This window comes from Diceros bicornis, chromosome 10 (assembly GCF_020826845.1).
Source record: "Diceros bicornis minor isolate mBicDic1 chromosome 10, mDicBic1.mat.cur, whole genome shotgun sequence".
Taxonomy (NCBI): domain Eukaryota; kingdom Metazoa; phylum Chordata; class Mammalia; order Perissodactyla; family Rhinocerotidae; genus Diceros; species Diceros bicornis.
In genome coordinates, this window is record NC_080749.1 from 52,981,067 (window position 1) to 53,008,676 (window position 27,610).

At 35.7% G+C, this 27,610-nt stretch overlaps 1 protein-coding gene across 5 annotated transcripts in view; it reads left to right on the forward strand.

Moving 5' to 3' along the window:
* Positions 1-10,450: 10,450 nt before the first annotated feature.
* DYNC1I2 (dynein cytoplasmic 1 intermediate chain 2) overlaps positions 10,451-27,610 on the forward strand; it is a 52,128-nt gene continuing 34,968 nt past the window's right edge. For 3 of the 5 annotated variants that reach the window (XM_058549239.1, XM_058549243.1, XM_058549244.1), the window contains exons 1-4: positions 10,691-10,797; positions 11,871-11,987; positions 14,183-14,300; positions 24,537-24,627. In XM_058549239.1, coding sequence (XP_058405222.1) covers positions 11,880-11,987; positions 14,183-14,300; positions 24,537-24,627 — 317 coding nt within the window. In that variant the 5' untranslated portion in view covers positions 10,691-10,797; positions 11,871-11,879. Of the gene's footprint in view, positions 10,554-10,689; positions 10,798-11,870; positions 11,988-14,182; positions 14,301-24,536; positions 24,628-27,610 lie in introns of those variants that run through there. The other 2 variants (XM_058549240.1, XM_058549242.1) reach the window with 2 other exon arrangements.

Below are 27,610 nucleotides of genomic sequence, written 5' to 3' on the forward strand. Positions count from 1 at the left end.
ATCAGGTGCTGTTCAGTGCTACCAATTACTGAGTGGGTAAGGCTGCCTAATTCAGAGGTGAATGTTAGCATGCCACAATATCCAACAGCTTTACCAATAAGAAGGTGATGTTTGGTTTCCATCTTTCTCACTTTGTCTCTGTCTCTCTCTAAAATGGTTCTACATTTGGGTGGAGAAAAAGGAGTGTTATGTATCTACCCCCATCAAATACAATGTCTTTAAAGAATTCTAAAGGCCTCCATCTCCTTCACTCCTCTGTATCCAATCAGTTCAAAATAAAGTGCAGTGTGGGCCCGCCCGTGGCTTAGCGGTTCAGTGCACGTGCTCCACTACTGGCGGCCTGGGTTCGGATCCCAGGCACGCATCGACGCACCGCTTCTCTGGCCATGCTGAGGCCGTGTCCCACATACAGTAACTACAAGGATGTGCCACTATGACATAGAACTATCTACTGGGGCTTTGGGGGAAAAAAAAAAAGGAGGGTTGGCAATAGATGTTAGCACAGAGCCGGTCTTCCTCAGCAAAAAGAGGAGGATTAGCATGGATATTAGCTCAGGGCTGATCTTCTTCAAAAAATAAAAAAATAAATAAAAATAAAAATAAAGGGCAGCGTTGAGCCATAGCCCGATAGAGAACACTAACTATCATTAGAATTAATTAGAAATATGGTGTCAATTAACTCAGGTTTCCAAATGTAATTTCTTATATAAGTGACAAAATTACATTGTTCTCACACCTGGAAAATATTGCCCTTAGCTAGTAAAAATAAACACATACATGTGGATACACACACACACACACACACACACACACACCTTGCAGGCATTGTTCTAATTTCCATTGAGTGTTTTGTGACATGTACCTACCTTGAGATGAGCTATTGTTTACCTGAAGCCAGTAGTTGCAGTTAGCTGAAACCCAAAACTTAATAATGCAAGGTTGTCTACCAGAAATGAGTACTTTATTTTATTATCTGAATTAAAACTCCTTTAATATCTGTCATCTGACACTTTCTCTTTGCCTCTCCAGATGCACTTTCCACCCTTCTCCACACTGCTTTCTACCTCAAGAGGCTGACCTGCATGGATAGTCTCCTGGATCTTCTGGCTTTCTGTTGAGTTTGGCCAATGGGCAGCCCCAGGAGGAGATCAGAGGGAGAGTGACTTCAGAGTACTTATTCCCCTAGTTGTCTCCCTGTGAGATCACCTTGAGCTGTCCGGGTTCCTGGGTCACTGCTCCTTTCAAGTCAGCGCACACCGTAGGATTTTCTCTCCTCTCAGGATTCAGTTACTCTCCTTACCCTCATCTTTCAAGCCTCAGAGGTGGTGACAGCTCTGCAGTTATGAAGTTCAAGATGGTTCCTGCGGTATTGCTTGTGGTTTTTTCATAACCTCCCATACCTGGGAAAGTTTTAGTTCCTTTGGTAAATAAACTCTCCTTGAATTATTCCAATTTGGGTGCACCATCTCTTTTAGCCTACTGACTCTGCTTTAGTTAATGAAAGCAAATTAGTATATGAATTTCTACAGTCAATTGTTTCTATATTTAAATTGTATTCATAGAAAATCACTTTGTTCCTAAACTCATTAAACAAATGTTGAACCAAATTATTATACTGTTCAGAAGACTCTGTGTCCCATGCCCTGGAATCTTACTGATTCTACCCTGTAAATATTTCTCAAATCTATTCCCAGCTCTTGCATTGTCTTCTTGCATCTCATCATTTCTCACCTTAATTACTAATTGGTCTTCCTACCCCTGTTCTTGGTTTGCCCACCCATCCATCTTCTATACAGCTATCAAAAATTTGTCTTAAAATATAAATTAGAACATGTAACCCCTCTGCTTAGAAACGCATCAATGGTTCTCTACTGCCATCAAGATAAAATCCAAACTCACTAGCATTTGTAATGTGGACCCTGACTCAAGTTCTTACCATATTTGCATGCTGGACAGCTCCAAGATGTGGATTATGGACCTGAGCCCCTTCACTTTTGTTTTTAAACAGCAGAACCTTTTTTTTCCTAATAAAATTGTCATTAAAACCCTAATATGCAAGATAGATAAGACAAGCATTTTATCAGCTTGGGTTTATTTTATACATTCAGCTTTATAATATTTAACATTTACTTGTTATAAAGTTAACCAAAGAGCACACTTTTGATAAAAACAAACATTTCTCTGGGGTTAATGAATGATGATTGGAGTCTTAACAGCAATGTAAACATTGAAGAAATTTGAATCAGAGGCTTATGGACTTTTTAAAATACTTAAACAGAATTCTGGGGTTCCATGGAACACAGTTTGACAGACACTTTCAGCATCAAGCTCTTCCCACAAGGGAGGCCTTTCTCAGCCTTAACTGTCCAAAGGCTGCTAAAGATGCCACATTCTCTGATGTCAAATTCCCTATATCTGTTGCATAGGTGATATCATGCTTTCTGAGAAGGTTTGGATCTCCCTGAGGGGTGTTTCTATCCCCATCCACTTGATGAAAACTTTTCCCTCTAGGACCATCTAACTCTCCTTTACCAACTCCTCTTCTGGGTCCTGTTGTCTCACTACCCAGAGGCACTCACTGTTGACATTTTGGTGGATTTTCTTCTGGTTTTTTCCTCTGCATAATGGTTTAAAAGTAGTTGAAATCATACCTGACATACAAACTTATATTCTTATTTTTTTCACTTGTCGTTATAACAAGCGGTTTTCTCACATCATCAAACTCTTCAGAAACATTAGTTTTAGCCATGGTAAAGGTTTCCACCATATTGCCCGTACCACAGTTGACTCCAGTTATCCTCTATAGTTGGACACCCAGAATGTTTCTAATTGTTCACAATTATAAAAAAAGTCATGAAAATCTTTGTAAATATCTTTTTTAAATTATTTTTTTAGGATGGACTGTCAGAGATTGAGCAAAGAGTTGAATGATGCAAACATTTTTCAAGCACTGAAAAATTATTTCCTAAAGACTGCAACAATGTACACACTTACTGAGAGCATCTAAGAGTGTCTATCTTATTGAGATAGACACAATAGCTACCTACTGACGCCTAGAAATTTTAAATAGTTTCTAACTTGATAGTCACAGAATTATGTTTCCTTGTTTAAATTTGCATATCTTCACCTCCAGAGATTGAACATTTTCACACATATTAACGTTAATAATTTGCACTCTATTTTAAACAGTCTTTTTCTTTGCCTATTTCCTAGTATACTAGTAATTTTTCTACGATTTCTATGAGTTTTCTGAATGTCAAAAAATAATTTAAAATAGTATATTCGTTGATTTTAACCCAAATGTTTTGCCAAAGAGCTGCTTGAAAATAATATGTTGGACACCACTCCTAATTTTCCTTGTTTACTTTGTTACAATGTGAAAAGCGAGATTATAGTTTGTGATGTCTGAACTATAGAATTGTAAATATGCAAGGTCCAAAGTCATAAGTACTACCATAATTACATTGTAATTCATCCAAAATTCAATGACTATTTCTTGAGTGCCCACCATGGACACTGTTCTCAGGGCTGGCGATGCAATGGCGCCAAGTGAGATGGGGGCCTGCCTCCCTGCAATTCATTGTCTTTACTCAGGAACCTTCATAGTCTATAATACACCTGAGAACAGTCAAATTGATGGCGCAAATACTGTTCTTTTGAAAGAGTGCAATTATTCAGAGAAACGCTTTTAGGCAGTAGGTTAAAATGATGAGGGGGCTACTAGTGAGAGAGTTATGGACGGCATCCGGTGACGGCTGATATGATGACCTCTCTGGCCTCAAAGTTCTAGAAGCTGACAGTTGGGACCATCTAACCACCTGCTCCTTCATTCCTATTTCAGCCTCTGAGGTTAATCTGGCTCCAAGGCCAGGGAACTATAAGGACTATAAGGACTATGGGATCCACAGCTCTGAGGCCCTGCCTCAAGTCACCCTTAATGCTGATCTAGTTTCTACTTTGTAAGTTCTAGCAACTGATTCTTTTTTTAGGCCATGTGTGACTAAGTCCCTGCCTGCCATCCCAATTCTAGGAACATATTCCCCATCTTATGTCTCTACCCCTGGCTTTCCTCACCACTACCTAACTTTCCCCCTAATCTAGTCATTCTCTGAACCTGGGGCTATCTTGGTTGAACCTTAGCACTGTTAGTCCCTGTGACTGGATTCTCATTTCCTGCTGCCACACTTCTCTCATGAAGACCATCTGCCTGGATCTGATGCTAGCTAGAGTCACACATGCTGCAGCCTGCCCAGTTAGCACCACGGATGTCTTTCTATTGCCTCCAGAAAATATTTAGGAGATGAAATCAACAGTGATACATGTGGGAGATATAAAATCTGAACAGGACGATTTTGCAGGACTGTGGCTTGGATGACTGAAGGAATGATGGTTTCGTTCAGTGAAGCTGGGAATGGGGGAGGAGTAGGCTTGCTGGGTAAGATGGCAGGCCAGTTTTGGACATGTTGAATTTGAGGCGCCTGTAGGATTTCCAGGAGATATCCAGCAGAGAGTTGGATGTATGCCTTGGGAGCTCAGGAGATAGTGTTACATTATGTAAATATTTCTCAGGATATTTGTCAAGATTCCTATATTCATGTATAGCTGGAAAGATCACTGAGCAAACCAAAGTTCTTTTCCCATTATGCAAATCTGTACATGTTGTTAATCAACATGTATAATTAGAACCTCATTTCCATTTAATGTAGAAAGTCTTAACCACCCTGAAATTTGCCTAAAGTCAGTAAGGTCAAATGTTGAATAAATATTTATTCAAAGAGGAATATTACAGGTCAATGCTTCTAATGTGAAAATTAACCAATCTGGTCTGATTTGGGCTTTACACAGGGTTTGTTGTTTAACTATATTTCACCTGCCAATTAGTAATTGTTTTCTACCCCTACATTTGAAAGACAACATATTAAATACCCAAGAATAACTTTCAAAAAATAATACAAGATTTGATTCTATCACAAGAAACTAAATCAATACAAGAAATTCTGGGAGAGAAAGAGTATCCCCCTACCACACTTGGGGAGGCATGTACTCCTTTAATGGGGCACTCATAATTCCCATTACAGTTAATGGGAGTTGCGTGTGTGTATCAAGAGGCACACAGCCTTGCTGTCTCTATCAGAAAATGATTCCTTTTGTGTTGATCTCCTAGCTGTGTTTTCATTCTACCTTTTAAAACCATTACACCTAACAGAGTTTGGAGTGCATTATAGGTAACTTTAAGAAGCCGTCATTATTCCCTCTCTCTTAACCACATAATAGAGGGTAGAAAAGTGAGAGCGCAGTATATACACCACGCTGAGGAGAAGGAACTTGCCTTGAATTTTTGAACCCTCCGCCTATTTTCTGTAATGCTCAGTGGTGAATCACTCTTAAGTGCTCCATCATTCACTAGGATATGTGCTTCCTGCCAAAGGTTACCAGATTACAAAAGTATCCTCAGCTCAGAAGGGACTCATAATTCACCATCACCTTATTTTGACACTAACAGAGAAAATATGTGCATCAAGACAAGTAGAGGAAATAATGAAAAAAAAACCTGTATTAAGTTAACAATGCAGCAAACACTCCAAAGGGAAAAATACAGAGTAGAACAATAATAAGGATAATAGAAAAGTAATGCTGTTAAATTATGAGGGGAGATTTTCTGGTCAGCTCATGAACACTCCCCTGAGTGAAGATAGTTTCTTAAAGAGCTTTCCTTAGGCATGAGAGGAAATGGGAAAGTTAAGACAGTTCCCAAAACTGGAAGGAAATAGTGAGTTGTGCCAATTTCTCTAAAAGACAAAGTCAAATACATTTTCTGAAAGTGAACTGGAAGTATTTAGAAAATATTAAAAACACAAGTGAAGGTTGTTGGTTGGTGGAAGGTGTTAACATGCAAAAGATGAGCAATCTCAAGATCACAGAGGCAGGGTGGTGGACACCTTATGCACGTGAAATCTTAGAGGACCTCTGATTAACGTGGAAAAAAATGAGAGAGACAATATTTATGAAAAGGTCCTGGGAAATATGCTCTTTGCCTGGTAAAAAGGTCACAGGAGTGTTATCTTAAATTTCAGTACATTTCATTTTAGCAAAGTTATAACCAAACAAGTGACATTTACAGAAGAATTCTAAAAGTATAATAACCAGAAAGCTTTATGCATTGCTAATGCAGCAACAACTTTCTTTTTTACAACATAATTTCATCATAAACTTTGTACAATGAAGGTACATATCACAAGGTTGTCAAAAAAAAATTATAAATGCTATAGCTGACTACTTGGAAAAGATTTACTGGAGTGCCTTAAATATTTTGAGATGCCCGAATCACTGGGTAACAACACATTTTTAACTCTTTCAAACGCCTTCCTCTTCTGATTTGGGTGTTACATCTTTCTGGAGGTTTATATGTTTGTTTATTTCAGTGCCACAGTTTAATATGCTACATTTTTCTTAACTTTTTTTATTGAATATAACATATATACTGTAAAGAGGACACTTCTTAAGGGTAGAATTTTTTACAAATTATATAAATATACAAAATTTATACAATTTTACATGTATAATTGTACAATGACTTTTTTTATAGGTTATATAAATTTGTATAACCCCCACCCAGATCAAGATATGGAACATTACCAGCACCCCACAAACCTCTCCAGCTCCCTTTCCAATCAATACCCCCATACCTCAATAGCTTCTATTCTGACTTATGTCATTAGATTAGTTTTGCCTGCTTTAAAATTTCATATAAATGAAATCCTGCAGTATGTTCAATATGTTACTTTTATAAAATTTTCCATAAGTTGGCATATTGAGTTCAAGTGTAATCCTCGATATGAACGTGTTTAACAAATGCAATTTTTATCTATTTCTACCCTCTCTTACAAACTATTCTGAGAAGTTTTAAAATGCAAATCCTCCCAACCCTTTCCCAAACAAAAAATCCCTTCAGTGGTAATGCTTACTATAACTCCTCCTCAGCCCTGCCAACTTGAGAAGTAGGAACAACAGTGGTTTGAACTAAGTAATCTCTGGAGTACTGACCTTTTCTTAGCCATTACAGTCTTTCTAATCAATGCTGATACTGGGTTTTTAAAAAGTGTTAAAAATGAAACAAAACAAAAACATATTTTTGTTCTTGTTATTACACATTTACATATTTTTATAAAAAATTCAAATGTGCCACAGGAAAAAGCCTTCATTTTACTCTAATTCCCAAGACATCTAACCCTCTTCTCTAGAGACATTCATTACTACCTCGCTTCTTGTGTATCCTTGCAAAAATAGTACACACGTGGATATGTCTCTTCTTTTTTACACAAATGGAATCACTCTATGCAAATTATTCTGTACCTTCCTTTTTTCAATTATAAATTATATTGGAGTCATTTGCTATCAGTACACAGGGAACTACCATGCTAATTTTAACAGCTTCATGGTACTGCATTCTATGGCTGTACCTTTATTTACTTCATTAGATTTTAGGATTTGAAATACAGGTATGCATCCCTATTTGGCTAGTGATTCTTTAATCACAATGAGATAGAAATTTCAGGACACTAAGAGACAGAAACTACTTAAAGGGTTTCACATATCCTTTATTCCCTATTAAGTGAATGGAAATTCCAAACAGTATCTAGATATTTCCCACACCACTTTTAGCTTGCTGCCAGAAAGCAGGAGTCTTCAGTCCTTGGAATTTAGAGATGATATAGTTCCCTGGGTGAGTAGGGTCAAAAAATAGCAGAGGGGTTGCCCATGGTCTTAGACAGACTAGACTCCACAGAATAATGTTGGCTACTCTTCCAGTGAAAGGAGGAGGTACTCTGACCTTTTAAAAAAGCAGACGGAAAACTGCAAGTTTTCCGTCTAAGATCAGGAACAAGGAAAGGGTGCTCTCTTTCATCACTTTTATTCAACATTGTACCAGAAGTTCTAGCCAGAGAAATCAGATAAGAAACAGAATAAAAGTCATCTAAATTGGAAAGGAAAAGTAAAACTATCTCTGTTTGCAGGTGACATAATCTTATTCATAGAAAATCCCAAAAAATCTACAAAAAAAGATGTAAGAGCAAACAAGCGAATCCAGCAAAGTTGCAGGATACAAGATTAGCACACAAAACTCAGTTGTATTTTTGTGTGTGTGTGTGAGGAAGATCAGCCCTGTGCTAACATCTGCCAATCCTCCTCTTTTTTTGCTGAGGAAGACTGGCCCTGGGCTAACATCCATGCCCATCTTCCTCCACTTTATATGGGACGCCGCCACAGCATGGCTCGACAAGCCGGGCATCGGTGCGCGCCTGGGATCCGAACCGGCGAACCCCGGGCCGCCGCAGTGGAGCGTGTGCACTTAACCGCTTGCGCCACTGGGCCAGCCCCTCAGTTGTATTTTTATACACTAGCAATGAACAACCCAAAAAGGAAATTAAGAAATCAATTACATTTACAGTAGCATCAAAAAGAATTAAATACTTAGGTAAAATTTAACCAAGGAGGGCAAGACTATTACACTGAAAACCAAAAACATATTGCTGAAAGAAATCAAAGAAGGACTAAATAAATGGACAACCACAAGGCAGTCCTCAAAGAAGCTGAGGTCAATCCCCAGAAGCATTGAAGTTGGCAGAGAAGGGCAGGAAGTGAATCTGAGGGCCAAAGAGAAAACACTAGCCTACCAGCCTTTCTTCAGACCACATCGAAAAGTCAACTGTCTGATATGCAAACCTCATCATACTATCATTCCTACTTAAAATCTGTCAGTGGATTCACATCATTTTGAGACTAAACCTAAACTGGGATATATGACTTCATCCCTGCTTATGGCTTCATTTTCCAGTTCTCGTCTTAGCCTACAGCCATTCTGAATTATTTCCAGATTCTCCAGTAGTCCATGCTCTCACACCTCCGTACATTGGCCATATTCTTTCATCTCCCTAAGGCACCTTTCTGCATCTTCTTTGCTTGGTTACTTCTACTCAATATTCCAGAATCTAAGACTTAGCTCTGGAATCATCTTCCCCTGAAAATTTTCTTCCAGAGTGTTCTATCACTTCCCTACTTAATCCCATCACGATACTTAGTTGAACTGAGTGTCCTGTCTTCCCCACTTGAGAACAGAGATATACATTTTAGCTCTGACATATAGCACTCAGCACCATCCCTAGCACATGGTAGGCAATCAATAACAATTTTTCAAATTAATAAATGAAAACTATTAGGAAAGAAGAAGGAAGACAAAAAGGTAGTATAGTTATAAACCTCTGAAATTTTAGGTTATAAGGAAAAGTCTTGGAATTTGAAGGATTTTTCTTTCTCAGATTTATTTCTGAGATATTTATCTTGTATATAGGCAGAGCAAGACAAAGAAAAGACTAGGCACAGGTCCAAGGACTTAGAATTCAATCCTAAAGTTTAATCCTAGACCTGGGCAATGTCCTTCTAGAATATAAGAAAGATATTGCTTTGGCGTTAGCTTTAATTATTGCCAAATAATGCTTTAAATTATTTAAATAAAAATCTGTAAAAATGTGTATCAACCCATAAACTTCTGGTAAATTCATATCCCAATAACTTTTGCTTTCTTTGTATATTAAAAACTCCAACAACTGTGGAAACCATTCTTACTTGGTTTAGATTTCAATAGTATAAAATACTTTCTTTTCAAAAACTCTTTGAGAGAAAACCAAAATGCTATCTATCACACTGCAACAAAATACTGGAGAATTATTTGCTAAGCTGATTAACATATTCTTATCTATTTATTTATTGCAACACTAATTATTTTATTTGCAAGCTCAAAAGAATATTCCATGTGTACATTATGAAATTTATGAGCAAACATAAGAATCAGAAGTTTTTATTGCTAATTTTCATAACACCCCAGCTAAGCAGGTTGACAACCACGAATACTAGTAAAAACTGAGTAAAAACAAATCTTTTTCTAATTAAAGATGATTTCTCACATTCTTTGACAGAATGAGGTTACACTACATTTTGAAAATTTAGATTTTGCCTAAGATGCCACATGAAACCTCTATACGGCATTTTTTGCTAAAACTGGTGTACATCCTAAAAAGTATTCTTCAAATGTGCAATGTAATACATAGGTTCACCACCGGAAAATAACCCTTCTTAAAATTGGGCCAACGTTGAGTCAAAGATCCTAAGATATAACACTTATAACGCTCTGAGTACTGAACAATGGAGGAGAACACATTAAAGAGAACGGCTGGAACCTTCTCAATGGAATCATGAAGGAAGCAGGCCTCGAAGTGGGAAACGGCAAGACTAGGAAACACTACATGTCCCAGCATACCTTGCTAGTACCATTGACCACAACTCCCAGAATGCATTGCTCGCCGCACGCCCGTTTCCCTGGAGCTGGGGCTTGTAGTTCTCCCTGGTCTTGTCACTCTGTATGGCAAGGGCGGTGGTTGCTTAGCCGGCTCGAGACTATTAGGCGTAGTCTTCCAGTTTGGGGCAAAGCGGAAACACTTCGGGCCCCTGGGCCGGCTGGATTCTTGGTCTCAACTCTTGGCTTCTGCTTTACATAGGTAAGTCACGGGGGCTACTATTTGCCGCAGTAGGGCCCCACCCCTTCTGTCTGGGAGCGAACTCGTGCTGGTGAAGCTATTTGTCCCTAAGCTGTCGCCGTAGCAGCCGCCGCCCGTCCCTCTTTGTGTGCTTTGGGAAGCCGCGGAGCTAGTGGCGGCGACTGTTGGCTTTGGGGGCGAAGGAGAGGGACGTTACCGGCGAGTCGCAGGCGGGCGGACTCCTCTCCATCCCGCCACCTGACAGGTGGGTTGAGTGTTCGTCCCTCAAGGCCCTTCTTACCGCTGTGTTTCACGTGGAGACTCAAAAGGCAGCTTGGTAGTTCCTGCTGACAGCGCCGCCCGGCCGGGCTCGGGGAAGGAGAGGCGGGGAAAGCCAGGTGCCGTGACTCAGGAAGGCCGGGGAGACGAGGCCACCTTCCCTTCGTCACCTTCTAGAGGTGGCCCGAGGAGCCTCGAGGCTTGTTCGGCGCCCACTGGCCCCGGCACCCCAGACGCCCTGTCCTGGACCGCGCCTTCTTGGCCGTGACCCCAGGGGAGAAGTGACTCCTTTTCGCCTTGCTCCATTGTATAAATAAAAGTCATTACTGCTCATGTATACAGTGTTTTTCCGTCACCGTGTGTATGTTGGAAAGTACCCGAACGCGGAGGTTGTAGCACAAAATTCCAGAGACTTGCTTTTCCTTGGAGTTTTAAGAAAGTGAACGTGTCAGTCATGGAGGCTCCGGCCTCTGTGAGGATGAGCGGGCTGGTTAGCTGTAGGTAGTTCAGCCGGTCAGACTTTGTCGTTGGGCTTTGACTAAAAATAAACTAAGTATATTTGATAGTTAATGGTGGTGATTTTTGTGTTTTTCTTGTCCTTAATATTATTATTACATGGCAGTTTTAGAATTTAAGGATTTTCTGTCTGACCGCATATTGTTTTTATCAAATTTCTAGGAATGAATGCAAAACTCTGGGAACAGATTAGATCTGTATCATATAGACTAAGAGCATCTTAATGCCAACCCAAGTCCTCTCTCTATTTTAAGAGCCAGAGACATTGTGTTAAATTTGGGCATGTGAACGTTAAAAAGTTTACTGTGTGCCAGCTACTGTGCTCAACTCTAAATATTTATTTTTAATGTTTTGTTTATGATGTTTTTCAAGTCTTAGTAATATATATGCTTCCATTATTTTAAAGTAGAGTTTGTATGTTCTCTTTAGATAGCATTGAACTACATGGCCTCTTGAGACAGTTTTCTTCTTGAAGACTAATTTTTCTAGAGTGCTGCTTTTACCAATGTAATGATGATTATAAATGATTATTTGCCTCGTAAGGTCACAAACATGTCGGACAAAAGTGAATTAAAGGCAGAGTTGGAACGTAAGAAGCAGCGGTTAGCCCAAATCAGAGAGGAAAAGAAGAGGAAAGAAGAAGAAAGGAAGAAAAAGGAGGTACTTTTGATTTTTTTTAAATAAACTTAATACAAAATAATTGAATTTTATTTCAAGTACTTATACCTTTATGTAATGCTGTCACAGTAGTTAAAAATCCAGCAGTTGTGACTGCAAATATAGCACTTTGGTGAATCTTACTTAAAAGAAACCAGGTATGTGAAAATGACAAAACCGATAAATTAAAATATGATTTTTTTTTTACTGAGTAAAAATATCTCATATAGATTGCATTTCTAGGATTTGATTTATAAAAAGTTCAGTTTACATATTTAGTCTTATAGGAATATGTTTATTATATAAAGTAAGGGACATCTGCCTTGTAACTCATAAAACATGGCATATATATCATAACTTAGTTTGGATTTTGAACTTACTTGGATTTTGAACTTACTTATCTGAATATTTTACTAGTCTGAACTGCTAATAATTTGTCAGAATAGATAAGGGCAAAGAGAAATATATAATAGATTACTTAATTGATTAGGGAATTTGTTTTTATCTCCTTTATCACGAGTTAGTCGTTGAAATATTTTTACCAGGTAGTGGGTTTGACACTACATAAAGGTGGACCAGGTACCTCTGCCTTCTGATTTTTGGCGTCACCTTTTCATCATATATGGCAAATATACATTGACCCTGAGCTGGAGCTATTTTACTTGCTCCTGTATTGAAATGTACATTTATCCCTATGGAAACTCTTGAGACAGATTTGTCTACTTTTACCACGGATATGTTTGTCCTAAGTGTGACATTGATAACAAGTTTTTCTATGTGATAGCCTAAACAATAGCCAAGACTTCTAGAAATCTCTTAGGGAAAAAGAAAAATCAGTGGCAGAAATATTGAAGGTACAATTTATATGCAACATTGTTATGATGCTGTAAAAGCCTGTAATTGAAGAATTTTCTAGTTTATTCTGAACATTTCTGTGATATATTATTATAAGAGGGTTAGAGCTTTAAGTTCGCTATCTGGTTAAAAGCTAACTGATAGAAGCATGAGTCAGACTGGCAGAGCCATTTTAAAGCCAAAGTGGTATCAACAGCCCTAAACCCTTCAGTGCTGAGAGCAAATTGGAATTTTGTTTTCTAAGGATGGCCATAAGCGGCATAAGTGGCCTCTAAGAGATATCTATTACATGACATATCTAATATAAAGTTTATAAGACATTATAAGAGATAATTTAATAGTATTAAACAACGAGTCTACTAATATATTGTTATATATAGGTAAAGTGTCAGCTTGATAATATAGCCTGTTTGGCTACTTGGATGAAATTTTCTGATGACTTCAAGTTAAAATGGTATCGTAGAATATTATGACTGACAAAATTCACTACAGACAATTGTATGAGTAATAGTTGTCTAGTCGAAATAGGCATTTGAGGTGTGTATATAAAACTTTTCCCTTGAAGGCTTAAATTTCACTTGAGATGTTTTGGATGATCTGAGAATATTGAGGCTTATCTAGTTTAACTGGAAGATTTTTAGTAAAACTATAAAAGACTGAAATAAAAGCTGGCAAAAATTTTGGTAACAGAAAATGTTTTGTGCTATGCTAAAGTGAATTTTAATTTTCCAAACCCAACCATGTTTTTATTATCCTAAAAAAAGACCTATAATTTAAAAAATAAAAATAAAAACCCTTCTCCAGATGAATATTTTGACAAACATCCTCTACATAAAGTTGCATAAATACAATGAACACTTCATGCAGAAGTTTGAGGTACTCATATTTTTTCAACAAATCAAGTTGTCCATTTACTTAAAATTTGTTATCTCTGAAATAATTCCATCTTTTTTTTTTTTCATAGTGTTGTGATATTTATATCTAAGCCTTTGTGTCACTAAGGGAGATTTCCACAATTCCTGACCATGGATAGCAGTTTCATACTGTAGATAATTAGAAGTTGACTCTATTTTTGAGTTTATTTATTAGGAAAATTTTTGTGATTACAAAAAAAATCCCTTGATTACATACAAAAATGGATCAATTTAGTACATATTATTTGGAGATTACTTACTAGAACTCGATTGTGAATGGTTTTCATTTAATGACTATAATGTGTATTCAAAACTAAGTCCACCCCCCAAAGTATACAGTGTTAGCACATTATTTAAAATACATTTATTTTGCAAAACAGAAATGTTCATATCATATGTAAACTTAAGTTTTTAACTTAAAAAATTTAGACTGATCAGAAGAAGGAAGCAGTCGCTCCTGTGCAAGAAGAATCAGATCTTGAAAAAAAAAGAAGAGAAGCTGAAGCATTGCTTCAAAGCATGGGGCTAACTCCAGAGTCCCCCATTGGTAAGGATAAGCATATATCCATTTATAACAGAGAGGCGTATATTCTTTTCAGCTCAGATGTACCTGAGATAAGTGAGTTGACTTAATATACTTTGCATGTTTTTCTTATTTGTGTCTCTTAAAAATCATTAATCTTACAATTTATTTGGAATGATCTTTTTTCAGATGTGCTAATATATGGTTATTTTGTTCAAAGGAGCTGCAAGATTAATTATATTTATTAACGTACACTGAACAACCAATTGACTTTTCTTGTTAAATCAGTAATTTATTTCTTCAAGCATTTGTTGAACAAATTTTCTGTGCCATACTGTATTAAGCTCAAAGTTGACTGTGATTCCTGATCTTAACTCTATGTTCCTTTCTGTAGGTTAAAGAGAGGTATGATGAATCAAAGTTCTGAAAGTATATTAGCATTCAAAGGTATAGGAGTGGAAGGAGAACCTTATAGCTTTCTGCTCTCAATGCTAATAAGGGAAATAATATTGGTAGCTTATTTTGGCAGTGATTTGACTTAATCTTGTTCTTTTTCTGGGTTATTCATTTTGATAGCATTACTAGACCAAAAAGCTGAAATAGTAGAGGTACTGAGGACAATCTAGTTACATATCAGAAAGCATTAAATGCTTGCTTAAAATAATTCTGAGCTGGGTGCTATTACGTAGTATTTTAGTTTGACATGGCCTCTGTCATTTAGGGACCTACAATTTCAAGGTTAGTTTGTGGGTTAATTCCATCTACCACAGGGAACGAATACCAGAGATAGTAACTGCTATATGCCTGTTGTGAAACTGCAACGTAACTGTTATTAGAGCTGATATTTCTAAAAGGTTTCAAGATGAAGAAGCTGGTTAATCTCATGGTCTGCTTCATTGTTATTTCTTTCAGCTCATTTGCCTTTTCCTTATTGGTAGAATTTGAAGCTTGAAATACATTAATTTTTATGTTTTTATTTAACAGCTTATGTTGCTTATTGCAATGTTAAAAAGAAATGAATCAGAACACGTTTATCTTGTTTAAAAAAATAGCCTAGTAACTAAACCAAGTTGCTTGTTAGTTGTGTAGTCTTTGAGTGATCCTTTTTTCTGATCCTTTTGATTTTCTCCTGTAGGCTTTCTATTCTTTTTAAGACTTCAGTTTCGCTGAATTCACTTGCTCATATTTCTCAGTTCATGACCCACCTCCATCATCGATTCTTGAAAGACTGTTGTTTAATTGCGTGTGGGTGTGTTTCTCCCTCATTCCTCATTTCCAGTTCCATTCTCCTTCCCAGTCTTATATTAAGTACCTGTTCTTGCATTTTTAACATATATCCTTTTGATCTGTCCTACGTGTTTACATTTTTCAGGGTTTCATATATCTATGTGTATATGCTTTATATACGTAAATGACATTGTGCTATATGTGTCTCATTCTATTTATTCTTTTTTGTCAAGCAGCATTGTATTTGAGATCTACCCATGTTGCTACATACAGATCTAGTTATTTTTGACTGATTTATAATATTGCATCATATGCCATATGTTACTTATCCGTTCACCAGTGATAAGCACTTAGATTGCTTCTATCTCTGCTTTGCTATCACAAGCAACACTGCAAAGAATATGTTCTCTCCCCTTGAGGACTGTGGAAGAGTTTCTCTGGGGTGTATGCCCAAGAATTGACTTGCTGTGTTATTGTGTACAGGTTTACTTACGTTTATTAGGTTCTACATTCCACTCTCAACAATGACTACAAAAGTTGACTCTCCCACCACCACTGCGTGAGAAAGTAACTATTTCATGATATTATCCAGCTTTCTAATTTTTGCCAACTTGATGGGTATAAAGTGCCATAATGTTTTGATATACGTTTATCTGTTCACAGTAAGGTTGACCATTTCTTCATATATTGTTAACCCTTCATATTTTCTTTTCTGTGAAGAGCATATTCATAGTCTTTGCCCATTTACTATTGGGGTTCTTTATCTTGCTGTAGGAGTTCCTTGTATATTTTAGGGAGGACTTCTCTGTCTGTTTTAGTCTTTCTAAAAATACCTTCTCCCAGTCTATTACCTGTTAACTCTGTTTATAGTTTCCTTCATTGAACAGAATCCTTCATTTTGATATGTTCAAATCCTTCATTTTGGTAATGGTCAGATCTACCAATTATAACCTTTTTTTTGTGTGTGCTTTTTGGTCTTCTTTTTTTCTATTAGGTTTTATAGTTTTTGCCTTCGCCTTTAGATATTTTGGTTATATTTTTGAACATAGTGTGAGGTAGGATTCCAATGTAGTTTTTCTCCATATAGTTAGCTAATTTTCTTAGTACCGTTTATTAGGTAGTCCATCTTTTACTCTCACTGATATCTGATGTCAACTTTGTTATACAGTCAGTTCCCATATATTCATGGGCATTTCTGGGCTCTGTATTTTCACTGTTGATCTATTTGTCTGATTCTGTGCTGTTAACCTACAGTTTAATCACCATGGCTTTGTATTATATCCTAATTTCTGATATAGAAAATCACCCCTTTTTTTTCTCTTTTTCAAAATAGCCCTAGCTTCACAAAATTTTTCTTCTCCTCAAAAAAAAATTAGGTTATCCACCCAAAATCTTGCTGCACCATATGTTGCATTTAGTTATGTGTTTCTAGTCTTTCTAAGTCTAGAAGATCATCCGTACATACTACTTTTGCCCCCTATCATCGGCTTGTTGAAGAGAGTGAGCCAGTTGGTCTCTAGAATGTCCCAACTTCTGGGTTTGTCTGATGGTTTTCTCACATTTAGCTTTTATTCCTCTCTCCTTTGTATTTCCTCTAAGCTGGAAATTAGATTAAGAAAACATGATTAGCTTCAGGTTGAACATGTTTGGCAAGAATATCTCATAGATGATTCTGTGTACTTCATATCGCATCACATCAGTAGCACGTCTGGTTGTTGAGCTGTTAGTGATGCTAAGATTGATTACTGTGTTCCGATTGTGACAGCCAGGTTTCTCCAACATAATTACATGTTTTTTCTCCTTATGATTAGCAAGTAATATCTGGAGGTAATACTTTTGCACCACGTGAATATTTATTTCTCCGACAACTTTTCACCAAATAGCTTTAATACTTACTTATTAATGATCCTTATCTAAATCAGTTTTTGATTAGGATTTGCAAAATTGTTTTTGTAATTCCATCATTCCTCTACATTTATTGGCTGGAATTCTTCTGTAAAGGGGAGCTTTTCCTCAGTAACTAAGGCTATTTGGTTACCCTAAATGCATTTCTTGTTAGAAAAGCAGAAGATGTGCCTAATTTTTTTCACTTTAATTATTAATAGTCACCTCCAGGGGTGGCAAATGAGTTTTTGTGTGTATTTTTAAAGTAGAGTAGCTAATATTTTATTTAGGAGTTTTTCATGTATACTGATAAGTGAAATTTGCCTGTAATTTTCCTGTACTATCCATGTTCAGAGACAATCATGGTTATGGTTTAAAAATAAATTGGACAGTTATTTTGTAGAACAACTTGTAAAAGATAAATGTTACCTGTTCCTTAAAAACTTGGTAGAATTCAACTGTAAAACTGCCTGGGATTACAATTTTTTTCCCCAGGGAATAGTGGAAAGCAGGGGTTATTCACCACTTCAGGTTTTTTAAAAACTATTAAGGTTTTCTATTTCTTCTTGTATCAGTTTGATTTTTTTTAAAACAATAATAAACATTTATTATCTCTCACAGTTCCTGCTAGTCAGGAATTTGGTAGTGGCTTAGCTGAGTGGTTCTGGCCCAGGGTCTCTTAGGGAGTTGAAGTCAAGATGTTAGTCAGAGCTGTAGTCATCTGAAGGCTTGATGGAGCTAGAGAATTTGCTTTCAAGGTGGCTCATTCACATGGCTGGCAAGTTGGTGTTGGTTGTTAGTGGGAGGCTTGAGTTCCTATCCATCTGCGCCACTCCACAGAACTGCTTGAGTATCCTTGCAGCGTGGGTTTTCCCAGAGGGAGCAATCTAAAGAGAAGGAGAACCAGCAGGAACCTATCCTTTCTGTGACTTAACCCTTGGAAGTCACTGAGCATCACTTCTGCCACATTCTGTTCATGGAAGAGTCACTAAGTCCAGCCCACATTCACAAAGAATTTGAATAGTCTTTAAGGCCACCAGAATATTTACAGCAAACTCTTAAGTCTCTTCGTATTTTGAGATGAACATATGCTTTTTTTTTTCTATTAATGTACTAAAACGATGATTTATATTGATAGGTTTTTTAATGTAAAACTATGCTTATGTTCTGGAATAAATCCAACTTAATTATGAGATAATATTTTTCTCATACACTGCTAGATTTGTTTACTAATATTTTCTTTAGAAGTTCTTCATCTGCACTCATAAGAGAGTCAGGCTTATAATATTTTTCCCTTTTACTGTGTCTCGTCTGGTTTTATGGTAGTGGTTATATTAGCCTCATTAAATGAGTTGTGTGGTTTTCCACCTTCTTCTATTCTCTGATAGATGCATAAAGATCTTTCCAGTATTTATTTAAAATTAGGCCTGAAGGATACAAGATACAGATGAGGGCAGTGGCTGTCAAATTTTCTTGACTGTAACCCACAATAAAAAAATACATGTTATATTATGACCCAGGATGGATACTTGTTTTTCTTTTCACTACAGAATGTATTTATTAAATATTTTTAAATTCTAGAAGTATAAAAACACTGTTAGAATATTTAAGAGGCTTTATTGAAAACATCAACCAATTGTTTTCCTAAAATGGACTTTTTTCTTTTTTTATTCTACTGAAAATAATTCGTCTTTTAAAAAAGATACAGCTAATAAAACCTCTCTTAGCTTCTCTTCGCTGGTAGATTCTTATTTGGTTGTTTTACTGCTTTTTGTCAGAGGTCCTTGAGAGTAGGGACAGTATATTCCATTTTTATCCCTGGTACCCAGCAAAGGCTAGACACTTAAATGTTTGTTCAGTTATTATTAGGTCATATGTCTTTCCACCTGGTAAGGTCAAATACAAGCCATCTGCTTTAAAAGCAACAACAACAACAAATCTGATTTTTAAATTTTTGGAAATGCATAGTGGACATTGAAATGTGGATATTTCATAAAAGAGATGTGACTTGATTTCTTTTTCTTTTTTTTTTTTTTTAATTTTTTGTTTATTGCAGTAACATTGGTTTATAACATTGTAAAAATTTCAGGTGTACATCATTGTACTTCTATTTCTGCATAGATTACATCATGTTCACCACCAAAATACTAATTACAACCCATCACCACACACATGTACCGAATTATCCCTTTCACCCTCCTCCCTCCCCCCTTCCCCTCTGGTAACCACCAATCCAATCTCTGTCCCTATGTGTTTGTTTATTGTTGTTATTATCTACTACTTAATGAAGGAAATCATACAGTATTTGACCTTCTCCCTCTGACTTATTTCACTTTGCATTATACCCTCAGTGTCCATCCATGTTGTCACAAATGTCTTTTTCTTTTAAACTAAATTTAAGTGGCCAGTCTTAAGAAAGTTAATTTTAGACACAACTTCGGGACATGTTATATCAGATGTAGAGTTCCTAAACATTGATGATTGAAAAAAATAAAGTGAATCTATTTTTGTATGTGTAACTGCTGTTTTAACTATCTTGTAGAGAGATGAAAACAGATGTTATCAATTACTCTGTAGCGTAAGTCTGTATCAGTAGGGCACATAGTACATTGATTAGTTTGGTAGTTTATTACCTGGATTTTCTTTTATTAGGAAAAAACAAAAGAAATTTGCTAATCAAAATAAGTATTGCTTCATTTATTTCCCTCTCTCTCCTGATAACTTTTGGGTACTTTAAATCTGATTTTTTTCCAGTTTTATTGAGAAATAATTGACATATATCACTGTATAAATTTAAGGTATACAGCATGATGGTTTCATTTACATATATTATGAAATGATTACCATAATAGGTTTAGCTAACATGCAACATCTCGTATAAACACAATAAAAAGAAAAGAAAAAAACTTTTTCCTTGTGATGAGAGCTTGTAGGATCTACTCTCTTAACAACTTTCCAATATATACCATACAGCAGTGTTAACTATAGTCGTCATGTTTTACATTACATCCCTAGTACTTATTTATCTTATAACTGGTAAATCTGATTTTTAGATAGAATGCTTTCCCTATTCAAGTCATTTCTTCAATTTTAGCCTAATTTAAAAAAAATTGTTCCTTATAGTCTTTTAATATTGTAATATTTTATTTATTTTATTTTATTTTATTTTTGCGAGGAAGATCAGCCCTGAGCTAACATCCGTTGCCAGTCCTCCTCTTTTTGCTGAGGAAGATTGGCCCTGGGCTAACATCCATGCCCATCTTCCTCTGCTTTATATGGGATGCTGCCGCAGCATGGCTTGACAAGCGGTGCATCACTGTGCGCCCGGGATCCAAACCTGCAAACCCCAAGCCGCCGAAGCAGAGCTCGCACACCTAACCACTTGCGCCACTGGGCTGGCCCCAAATTTTATTTTTGTTTATTAATTTCTTTTAAAAATATTTATCTGGTACTCTGAATTATATTGAAGAGAATAAAGGAAATGAAACATTTACGGGAGATTAGCGGAGGATATTTAAACTTCATTATCAGGAGAAGGGGCCATAGAAAAGGGAGAAATTAATATTTCAGAGAGTTAAGGTTTAAAGCAACACCTTTCGGGACAAAAAGAGTAAGGTATAAAAACGGTTATTTAAATGTTAACATTCCAGGCTAGGAGCACTTGTATCCACAAGGGGGCATTATTGTAACACGGGCTGTGTTTGAGGACCAAGTATCATAACTGACAAGCTACAAGGGGCCTCACAACTTGGGGTTATCTCAGAACCTCACTCCTTCCATTTCACTGTCTTCTGCCAACACTCTCACTCCCTACATTCACTTTCCTTGGCTGTCTACTTTTTCTAGGTCCTTCCTGGTAAAAGCCCCTTCTTGCCAGAAGTTTTCTTCTAGATGAAGAATAATTGACTGTGTGCCATTCTTCATCTCAGACTTCTGTATAGTCCTGAGTGGTTGACTTAAACTTAACTCTAATTCTAAATCTAGGTCTATTCCCATGTCCTTTGTGGTTTAAAAATATTCTGTTTTTTTCTTCACGGGCCAAAATGCAGCAGTGTTTATTTTATATCTTTAGAAGGCCAAGATCTAAGCTGGCAGGAAAGGCCTTCTTGATTGACCTTTTGTCCTAGAGAATGAAAGAGTTAGAGCCTTTCAATGTTACTTACATGATCAGTGAGTGCTGTGGTGTGTATTTGTTTTTCACTTTACTTGATATTTTTCTCCCTTGGTTCTCAAAGAAGGAAATAGATATCTTTGCTCTAAACTTCTAAGAAGCTTAAATTCATTCACATAATCACATAATCATGTTAATGTTAAATCCTTTATTTTTTGTACCATTTAAAGCCTTGTTTTAGGCTATTTTATATAAAACTGTGGAGTAAAGTTAATCTGATTGAATCACTGTTCTTGCTAAGTAAATAATATCTCATACTTGGCAAAAGCTAGTGAGTAATGACCTATGTTATTTTCAAAGCTGTTTGGACTCTTAAACCATCTTTAAAATAGAATTCTAGAATTGAGTCTTTTCTGAGATTTTGAGAGAATATGAGGTCAGTTTTTTTAAAACCTCCCTGACTGCATACTTTTATTTGTTCTTGGGAGTCATTTGTTGGAGTCTGAGAGTATAGTCGCATTGCCTTACTGTATTCTTTGATTTTTTTCTAGACTAATTGGGTGCAAATATGGTAGTCACCAAATAATGCCACCATTCCTTTTTTTCCTGTTAACATTTCTCCTTTTTCAGTGATAGTAATTTTCTTTTTCTAGGTTTGTCCCTTCTGTGGTATACATTATTTATTATTGCAAGATGAAGTTGGTGGGCCAGATAATAACTTTGAATCCTTTGTGAGTCCTCTCCATCAGCTGGCTTGAAAACTTCTTTTGGCAGGAAGAATATAGTTCTGGGATGGAGATTTTTATCTAATTACAAATTTGAAGTCATAGTGATTTATTTTGCTTCTGGCTGAGAAACTGTGGTAATTTGGTAGCATCACTCCTGTAATTTAGTTTTTATTTCTGAAACTTTTATTTCAGAGTTGGCTATGTTAGTGTTACTTATGTATGTATAATTACTATTTAACCTGTTTCCGTAAAGAATTTGAGGTAACATTTTTTAAAAATATAGTCTTAACCAAGTAAGATACCGTTGAACTTGAGTGGAGTCTTTGATACTTGAAGTCACTAGAAAGGGGAAAAACATATTAAACTGGAAAAGAATTTTATAGTTCATCATAAATAATTAGATTGGTAGAAATATTACTGTTTTCCTCTAATCTGTCTAATATGTATACTGAGAAAAATTATTTTCCTAAACATGAAGTTAAGTATGTAATGTAAAGAATGCAAAATTTCTTCTTGGAAAATCTTTAATATGAAAACAGTATAATGCCTCACTATAATTTAATAAACACATATTTGTGCCTAGAGAACAGTAGGCAAACCATGGTCAGATATTACTCTTTATTCTTATATTAGTTGGGACGTAGGCTAGAGGAAACCGCACAGTGAGAGATGGACCTAAGAGGTTGAGAAATGTAACCTAAGAGAAGTTAGGAGACATTTATGTTCTTTTACTTAGATACAAGTCATGTTTAGCTACTTTGAGTTATACATGCAGCACCTAGCACAATGCCGTCCACATGAGAATTGTATGAAGTTGATCTGGTCTTATCATTGTTTCTGAGAGATTTAATCACAAAATTGGAGATACTTGATTATGTTTTTTTGGTCCTTTGCAACTTAAGAATTAACCACTGTTATCTCAGGAGACAAACGTTCTAGCTGTGGATTCTTTTCTTCTAATCTTATTATTGGTTGCCAATAGAATTTGCCATTGAAAAAATAAGGATGATCAGTTTTATACCTGTGTTTAAGATGTAGTTCATCGTACTATACTTGTACATTTTGTTAGATTAGCAAACCCACTGTTTTTACCGCAGCATGTATAAACATTTAAACATAATTATAAGGGTTCAATGAATGTGACTATTCCAAAAACACAGACTTTTAATTAAATACATACTTCTTTAGATTAGTTCCTATAAAACTAGAAACTTAACCTTCTTTTCAGTAGACTAGTAAAAGAAGGCCTTGCAGCTCAGTCAGTCACTTAATATTGTACACTGAAAAATTATTTTAAAAAGATACTTGGGATTGGGGACATTTATGGTAAAATTTAACCAGAAGATGGCAGTGATGATCCTCCTGTACTCCCTGCAATGGTAATCAAAAAGTTTTACAAATGTAATAGCATGAAATATGCATGATCAACTGATAGTATATAATATTAAAAGTCACGGTTTAGGGGAAAGCATTTGCTGTTTGCTTTATATACTATGAAAAATGTGTATTTTTCTATAAGACGGGATTAAGAATATTTTGGGTGTCTGTATCTTTGTCTGTACACTTCAGTTTTTTCTGAATACTGGGGTAAGGAAGTTACCATAAGTCTTGCCTTGTTTAAGTTGCATGTGTCACTTTATGTTATGCATCATGTCTAGAAGGCATGCTGTTTTATGGCCCGTTTGCATTTTTCACCCAAATTGCTGGAAACTAATGGACATTTTAAAGGAGCCATTCCTTTAACTACTGTTATTTCTCTAAATTGGCCCTTTTTTTGGTGGGAGGAAAATGAAATCATTTTTGGAAGAAAAAATTGTTAGACAAAAATTAACTTTTTAAAATAAATCTCAGAATGCCAGAGAGTAAATGACTTTTGAAGCATATTTTAGAATTTTGGTTTTGGCAGCAATTATAATTAATACTTAAAAATCTGGTGATCTTAAAAGTGAGAAGTTAGAAAAGGGAAAAGGAATGCTCTCCTTTGAAAATTAGTGCCCACGTTTGGTGTTGGTTGAGATGAAGATGCATCCTTCCATCATCTTGCTTTCTTTTCTTTTCCTTTTTTTTTTTAATATAAAGCCCAAATGTATTTTGCCAGATAAATTGCATGAATCGTCAGCATGCATTGTTAACTTTGTCTTTCTCCTCTTCTTTCTACTGTTCATTTTCATTCATGTATTTTTGGTTTTTGGGTTGCCATTATTTTTTCTTTTTTGTTAATTACTTCATGTTAAATTACTTTTGAAACGTCGTAAGCTGAGCAACCTCTCCGTGTAGTAACAGCGGATACCTGTCTGTTTCACTATCTAGTCCCTCCTCCTATGTCTCCATCCTCCAAATCTGTGAGCACACCAAGCGAAGCTGGAAGCCAAGACTCTGGAGACGGCGCAGTGGGATCTAGGTACAGTAATTTTCTTTTAATATTTTAATGATAGAATGCATTTAGTGCCCAAATACTGTCCATGCTTTAGAGGGACTCTAAATAGTTATGTTGAGTTAGTTCTAACATTTTGAAATCTAAATGGTGTAGAAATTGTTTGTTGTAAATTGGGGGGATTTTTTTTTTTTTTTTACCATATTTTATCTGTCTGTCACACTTGATTAACTTAGTATTGAATAGTTAACTGGTTTTATGCTAATTAATTTATATTAAAAATAGAGGTGTTAATTCGTTTAAATTTTTTTTGTTTAAACAAACTTCATATTGGTTATTATGTGAATGTTTTGGGTGTAAATAATGTAAAACCTCTCTGTAGTGCTAATTCTCCATTCAGTAGTTGAAAATCTGAATGATTCAGTTGAACAGCCCAATTCTGTTCTATTAAGTCACTAGTTTTAATTAAGGTAGAAAATAATAATGCATAAAATATCAAGAATGAGGAATAATTGCTAAGGAAACATTAAGAATATTTACTGCCTTGAGGGCCTTATACTAAGTGAAATAAGTCAGACAGAGAAAAACAAATACTGTATGATCTCACATATGTGTAAACTAAAAAAAAAAAACAAAGAAACAAAAAAGAACCCCGAAGCTCATAAATATAGATTGGTGGTTAACCAGAGGGTGGGGAGGTTGGGGGTGGGCGAAATGGGTGAAGAGGGTCAAAAGGTACAAACTTTCAATTACAAAATAAATAAATCACTGGGATATAATGTACAGCATGGTGACTATAGTTAATAATACTGTATTGCATATTTCAATGTTGCTATGAGAGTATATCTTAAAAGTTCTCATCACAAGAAAAAAATTTGTAACTATGTGTGGTGGTGGATGTTAACTAGATGTATTGTGGGATCATTTTACAGTATATTACAAATATCAAATCATTTGTTGTACACCAGAAACTGATATAATATTGTATGTCAATTATACCACAATTAAAAAAAAAAGAGTGTTTAGTACCACATTTTCCTGAACTCGCATCTTCCTTATAAAGCTGTATTTCATGTTTGTTTTAGGATCCTGTACACATGTTGGGACTTGCTTTTCAAAAGTTCAGTAAGATTTCAGCTTCTTTGCAAAGATTGTATTGGGAAAAGTATTATTACTTATTCCTCTTCATCACACACACACACAATAATAGCAAGTCTTTATTTAATAGCATCACTTTTTGACTTCTTGTGACAGCTGAAATGAGATTAAACATAGCTAGTTAAAATCTTTATTCAGAATCTTATTTCAGGCCAGGAAGTTAAATGTCCTACTCAGGAAAATCTCAACACACTTTGTAATAAGAAATAAACAGAAGTTTTATCTTCTTTATGCCTGCACCCGTCTGGTTGAAGTGACAAGCAAGTAATGAGTATCTAAAAGACAGGGCAAGAAAAAAGAAGCAAGGAAGGTAGATAATCTATAAACTCAGTACTTTAATCCATTCCTGAATAATCAAGTTATCATTAACAGTTAAGAGGCACAAGACTCACCAGTTTGAATTCGAGATGTGCTTTCCAAAACTTTTCTGTATATAGATCCAAAATTGCAAATCTAAGCAATACTGTGGTTTTGAAGTGAATGACATAACTCTATCATTTAAGAAAAATCAAAAAATTTTTTAGAAATAATCTTACCCTATAAAATAGTATGTATTATAGATTAAGACTAAATTTGTTTAGTCTAAATTTATTTTTAAGGTTAAACTTATTTGTTTCATACTTCCTACTTCCATATTTTTATACAAATATGTTAAATATTCCTTTGCTAATAAGCAAGTAGTATTTTCAAGAGAAGGGTTTTTTTTCTTTTACAGCATTATCATAGTAAAAATATTTCCCCAAATAAAAAATTATTATATTCATTAAATTTCTTTATTTGATAATATACATTATTGTTATGAAGACACACATCTGTGTTTATTCTGAACTCAATGTTCTTGATTTGAATAGGAGTAGAGAGATTATTTTAATTCAGCGCCAGCAAGTTTGCTTTCAAAAATACTATGTAATATCTACTTATTTTTTGTTTGTTTGTTTTTTTGGTGAGGAAATTGTCCCTGAACTAACATCTGTGCCAGTCTTCGTCCATTTTGTACGTGGGATGCTGCTACAGCATGGCTTGATTAGCGGTGTAGGTCTGCACCTAGTATCCAAACCCACAAACCCTGGGCTGCCAAAGCAGTGCATGTGAACTTAACCAGTATGCCACTGGGCTGGCCTCTACTTGGTTTTTTAAATTAATATGAATTAAAATGTGTCTTCCTGAGTTTCACTGGAAAACCTAGAGATCATTAGAGACCTGTTGGAATATTGTAAATTGGTACAGGGAGTAAATACTGTTATGAAAAATATTTATTTGTATATAGAACACATATCTACCGAATAGCCAATTTGATGTTAAATACTATAGGTTACCACAGAAAATAAAAGGTTCGTGGCCCGTTATGGAATTTACATTCTAGTGATTACATCATTAATTTAAAGAATTTACTGTATTGAAAAGTTCTAAGCATCGTGTGCTAACTTGTGTTTAGTTTAAAGTGTAGATTTTTAATAAGTTGTGAAATAAGAAAACAGGTATTTAAATATTTCTAGGAGTATCTGTTCTTATTGGAGAATGAATACAAAATTAGTTTCTTCTAAGTTTAACAGGAGAGGAAAAAATCCTTTCTTTGAATGAGGTGACCTTATATCTTCTTTGTTTGTTTGTTGGGGAAGATTCGCCCTGAGCTAACATCTGCTGCCAGTCTTCCTCTTTTTGTGTGTGAGCCACTGCTGCAGCATGGGCACTGACAGACGAGTGGTGTAGGTCCACACCCAGGAACTGAACCTGTGCCACTGAAGCAGAGCCCAGTGAATTTAACCTCTAGGCTACCAAGGCTGGCCTTTATATCTTTTTAATCGTACGTTTAACCTACATTGTCTCCCTTGAGACCACAGGCTCATTTTTA